General features: G+C 38.3%; 1 protein-coding gene across 2 annotated transcripts in view; it reads right to left on the bottom strand.

Annotated features, from left to right (window-relative positions):
* Positions 1-5,337: 5,337 nt before the first annotated feature.
* Positions 5,338-6,000, bottom strand: part of akap1b (A kinase (PRKA) anchor protein 1b) — a 62,666-nt gene continuing 62,003 nt past the window's right edge. For both annotated transcript variants that reach the window (XM_068010597.1, XM_068010598.1), the window contains exon 11: positions 5,338-5,771. In XM_068010597.1, coding sequence (XP_067866698.1) covers positions 5,709-5,771 — 63 coding nt within the window. In that variant the 3' untranslated portion in view covers positions 5,338-5,708. The remainder of the gene's footprint in view (positions 5,772-6,000) is intronic.

Here is a 6,000-nt window from a genome sequence, read left to right as displayed (position 1 = left end):
CTGTAATCTATTTGAGTGTCTACTTACACACACTTCACCTACGAACAATCAATGTCTATCTTAGCGCAGGCTATAATGCAAGAATAAAAAATATATTCAGGCCCATGATTCAAGGTCACATCACAAGTGCTTTGTTTCTGGCAGATTAGAACTTGAGGAGCAACACGATGGACACAGAACCCAATTTATTTTGCGTTACACAGATTGCATAGCAGAGGAAACCTTGGTTATGTGGCAGGTGGTAAAATAGAAAAGGCAGAAAAAGCAAATGGTTGCATCTTCACAACAATGAAACATTTCTGAAACACATTATTCCAGCTGCTTAAGCTTTGAGAAGAAATATGAACTGCAAATAGAGAGAGTTTGGACAATAATAAAAGGAAATAAGTGAATAAGTAGGGGCAAAGTAAGCAAATACCAAGGAGCTTGAAATGAGATTGTGTTGCCACTAGTATAGACCCATCACAGATTGAGAAAAAATTCCTCAGTCAACTATAATTGGAGGCATAAACCCATTTAAAACAAACAGGTTAAAACAGCCGATGAGGGAATTTCACCCCAGCCAGTTAAGGATCTGCATTGCAATATTTGAGCTGCATAATTTCACAGCCAATAACACTAAACCAAAAATAAATGAAAGCAAAGTGGAATGCCTAAATCACACAGATTAAAAGGATTGAAGAAAAAAATCACTTCTCTTCCTCACCCCCTGCAGCAAATGGGTTTGAATGCAACACATTTTAGGAAACGGATATTGGCAAAAGAGTTGGTTTTGATAAATATAGAATTCTGATTTGGTATCTCAGGCAAGACAAAAATTTGAACTAAACAAAGGCTATCCCAATACCTTAGAGGTGAAGTCTCCAACTCCAAGCCATACAAACCAAGGATATCTGATCTCCAATCTGTGCCCACCTCAGAGAGGACACTATCTGTAATAACATTTGTTGCTGACACACAGACCCCACCCCACCCCTATTGAAGATTTAAGGCACGCTGTCCCAGTCCAGTTAGAAAGTGGTTGAGAAGCAGCCAACTATTACACAGCCAATTAAATCTGGGCCAAGGGTCTATTGGATCAGATATCAGGCTTGCCCATGGATTACCCTATCTAGTCTTCACCTCCAGGAGTTGGTAAGGGAAAGTCTAAAGCATCAAGGAAAAATCTAGATGTCATACCATTTGCACCCCCAGTTAGCTTCCTACTCATACATTGAAGGGGTGGGCCCCACACCTCAGTTAAGAATCCCTGATTGATGGCTGGGATGATAAACTCCTCAATATAAACAGACTTAAGATGGAGGTGGTGGGAGAAATAGGTCAAGGCTAAGAGAGGACCGCGACATGTGGGTCTATGATTTCACAGTAGCAGCAAAAGGAGTGTTTTAAAAAGCTGAAGCAGCTTAGCTACAAAAGATGTTGAGACATTACATCTAATGAAAGTTAACTTTTCAGGTTGATCTTTCTCGGATGCTGTCTGACCTGACTATTTCCAGTAGTTTTTTTTATTTAAGTTGAACGTTTCCATAAAAAAGGAGCATGGAGAAATGTTTTATGCAAATAAAACTTAGTCTGAAGTTGTGACTCACCTCAGTGAAGAACCATTTCAAGTCCATCTTTGGCAAAAATAATTTGTAGTACAAGTTATATTTCAGTACCAAAGCTTCTCCTTTGGCCTCCTTATCTTGAGAGACAATGGGTAAGCGCCTGGAGGTGGTCAGTGGTGTGTGGAGCAGCACCTGGACTGGCTATTAAGGCCAATTCTAGAGTGACAGGCTCTTCCATAGGTGCTGCAGAAAAATTTGTTTGTCAGGGCTATTATACAGTTGGCTCTTCGCTTGCGCTTCTGTCTTTTTTCCTGCCAACTGGAAGTCTCTTCGACTCACCACACTTTAGCCCCGCCTTTATGGCTGCCTGTACCAAAGCTAGTGTTATAATCCCTGGTTAGTTGTTTTGCTCTATACTGGGTGAGAAACATGGTCCATTTGTAGAAATGATGAGGGATACTGAACCCAACATATAGTACTAAAAACTGTGACAAAGTATTAAAGCAGGCTGGGTATATGGGAAGAAATATCAGAAGGAATAAAAATGCTATGACTTATTGTAGGAGTGCAGAATGAACTGCAGAGTTGAATAGATAGGCTATACTAAATGCTTAAAGGTGGGTGGTAAGACAATGAGCAGCAGTAAACTTTACATTTTTATTTTACACTTCATCCATTTTTTCCATTTCATTAAGCTAAAGTGGAGCATAAATGGGCAGGCAGCTGCAGTCCATTTTGTTACTTCAAAACTTCATTTCTTTCTGGCCCTGGATAGATAAAAAAAAAAATCAGAATTCTGAAGGGTAAAAATGGTGGGTAATTGAAGAAGAAAAACAGTAAAAGTATTTCATTTACTGATGCCCAATGTATCCAGCTGGTGGACTATCTTAAAGTCAGTATAAGAGTAGTACTTAGAGGAAATGAAAACTAGACAAAGCTCCAGGCTTGGTGGTTTATTCAAATGATAGCAAAGGAAACCAGGCAGGAAGTTTAAGAGGCACGGATCATTATATTAAAAAAAACCTTTGAATAATGAGCAAAGACCTACAGGACTCGATGCAAAGAATAGGATAACATTTTCATAGAATTTTAAAATTGCCAGAAATTCCAGTGAACATAAAGGAACAGGAATCAGTCAAATCAAGTTGATGACACCATTTTATTAGATCGTGGCGTCTCTATCTCAACTCCATATCCCTCTATACTCTTACCCAACCAAAAAAAAATTGGAGTTTTGAAAACTTTCTAGCACCCACAACCACTTGGACAAAGAATTCCAGATTTCTATCATCCTTTGTGGAAAAAGTGCTTCACAATTTCCCTTTAAATGACCAAAACAGGCATTTTTTCATAGTTTTGGCCAGTTACCCAGGAAATAAGAGTAGCCCAGGAGAAATTCTACTCTATATTAAATACATTTGAAAATTAGACCCATAATCAAAAGGACTATTAGCCTATCAAGCAAAAAATGGATAACATTCCAAGGAACAGGTTAGAACCATAAAGGTTTACAGCCCAGAAACAGGTATTTTGGCCAATCTAGTCTAAGCTAGCTCTGCACTAGAATAATCCAAAATTAATCCCACTGCCCTGCTCCCTACACGTTATATAGTCTGTCTCAACTGCCCTGCTACCAAAGCATGCCATGCTCAGAAAACCCTTAATACAAGAAAAATTTCCCCTAGCTTCAATTTTTAAATTGGTGATTCCTCAACTCCCAAAAGGAATAGACTTCACTCATTTATCAAGTGGCTATAATTTGCCAGAAAAAAAACTATTAGATCACCTCTTAAAACATCTCTAGTCCAGGGAAATAGCAGTCAAGAGTTAGACACAATTAGTATTGATTACAAGAATCCACCCAAGAAATTAGCCTCCAAATGGATTACAAAGTCAAATTCGATAACTTCGCTTGGACATTCATAATTCTTGAATAAAAGTTAAATGAAAGACTAATTAAACATAGCCATTAGAATCTCAGGTAAAACAGGAGACTGGATATGCTGTTGGTTTTAAATTGAATAAATCTGCCAACATAGTGTGCTAGACTGCTTTTGTGGGATGGGGCAGAGACAGGACCAGATGTCTTGGTTTCTAATTGTAGTGTTAACTGTGGTTCAGTTGGTAGCACACTCGCCTCCAATCAGAAGGTGGTGGATTCAAGTCCAACTCCAGACCCTGGAGCACAAAAACCTAGACCGATTCCCAGTGCAGTACTGAGGGAGTGCTGCACTGTTGGAGGTGCAGTGTTTAAACTGAGGCTTTGTCTACCCTGGCAGGTGACTGGAAAAGATCCAATGGCATTATTTCAAACAGGAGGGTTAACCCTGCTGTCCTGGCAAATATTTAGCCCTCAATCACAAACAGATATGGTCATCACATTGCTGTCTGTGGACAAATTGGCTGCTACATGTCTTACATTACAACAGTGACATTTCAAAAGTAGCTTATTGACTAAAGCACGTTGGGAAGTTCTGAGGTGCTGCAAGGTGCTATATAAATGCAGGTCTTTAATTTTATCTAAAGTAATTTTGACTTAGTCAGGTTAGTACAGATAAAATGCAGTTTAAAAATTGATAATGGGACCTAGATCAGTTATGTAAATTGGGTAGAAACATGAAAGTGTTGAGAAATATAAAGTATTACACATTGGATGAAAATAAATGTCGTTACATACACTATGAATTGAATTCAGACATACAAAGGGCCTGGGGCTAGTAAAAGACTTGTCACTTTCAATATTGAAGCAATGGTGAAGCAAGTAAAAAGACAGAATGCTGGGATAATACAGCCAGAACAAGAGTGTACAAATCTGAAGATTATGCTCAGGCTTTACAATGCAAGCTTCAGACCTCAAAAACCATTTGCACTTGGTCATGCCAGAGGATATAGATGTATTGAAGACAATTCAGAGAAGACAAACCAAAATGAAGGGGAAGAACTGAGGAAATTAGAAAAGCAAAAAAGCTTATGTAGAGGAAGTGTTTGAGTGGATGAATGTCAGCATCTCACATTAAATTAGATAAAATAAGCCAGGATATTAAAGTAAATTTGGCTATATGGACTAGAAAACAAACATTCATAATGGATACAAGGAAGCATTTTAACAAAGGATAATATATGGAATCATCTGCCAAGCAATAGGGAGATTAAAACACAGGTGGGATGGTAGGCTAGATGATCAATAGTACTTATGTAATATGAACCTGATGGCACTGTATACTTCCAGAACAAGCATGAGCTACCCACCATCTGCAGTTACAAGATTCTCTTTTTTGGTCAACTTACCAGCAACGTGTAGTTGTCGTCTTGGAAATATCCCAAAGTGCATTCAATACACTCACTTTAGAAGTAGTGAATAGAGGCAAATGTGGCAGACACTTCGTATATGGCAAGATCCCACAGGGAACGCAACCAGTTAAATGTGGTTCGGATTTTGGGTATTTGAAATGTTGACCAGGACACCATGGAACTGTTTAATTAGTCCCATGGAATAAAATATCCACAAGAACTACTCAATAATAGGGCTTTGGTCTGCACAAGAGCACTTCAAACAGGGAAGTAGTCCCTCAGTACTGTGCTGACATGTCACTTTGGATTATATGTTCAAATTCTGAAGTGGGGCTTGAACCCACAATCTGAAAGCAAGAATGGCATCAACTGGCAAAAAGAAAGTCAGTAATGATGCACACAAGTCCCCAATTACCCTAGATTTCAAAGTGGGCAAACAGACTGGGTTCCAATACTCAGTGCCTTCTCAAAGACTGAACCAAAAATGACAAAAACAGACTGAGAAGCTCCAAATTATAATTAAATCACCACACAAGCTGTTTTTCTTGATACTTTTTACAGGTCTGTACAACCGAGTAGCAAAGAGTTCATTGATCACAATATCATTCCATTAAAGTAATCTAGCAAAACTATTCTGTACAATGACAATTAAGGATTTTTGTTTCTTAAATATCAAATTGATCAGACATGACTTAACTGAGTGACACTTTCTATTAGATCCCATAATTTTTTGAAAAAGTTCCCTTTATATACTCGTGTGATCTTACAAAATATTAATACAGTGACTTATATACACATCTGCACAGCTAGCAAATGATTGAATTACAATGCAGTGCAAAATGAGTTTAGAAAAAGTCCTCAGGCTGCAGACTAATAGTTCTCTATCCACTGCGCGTGTCCTTTCTCCACCAGAATTCGGTTCAAAAACAGGACCTTGGGAGGAAGAAAAAAAAGCTTTAGCATTTTCCCTCATGAACAGTAAACATGCTCACACAGTTCTGGGCATTGCTTGTGCGGGCATGTAGAGTATACTGCTCTCAATTTAAATTACTGGATCCAATTCTTGACACTGAATTCCCATTGCACTATTTGTTGAGTTAATTCAAATTATTGGACAAAATCAACTTTTATGGCAAAAACGATTGACCATAAAGTATTGCAT

Source organism: Heterodontus francisci, chromosome 30 (genome assembly GCF_036365525.1).
Source record: "Heterodontus francisci isolate sHetFra1 chromosome 30, sHetFra1.hap1, whole genome shotgun sequence".
Classification (NCBI taxonomy): Eukaryota; Metazoa; Chordata; class Chondrichthyes; order Heterodontiformes; family Heterodontidae; genus Heterodontus; species Heterodontus francisci.
The sequence above is the reverse complement of the archived record's forward strand: the minus strand, read 5'-3'. Positions and strand labels throughout refer to the sequence as shown.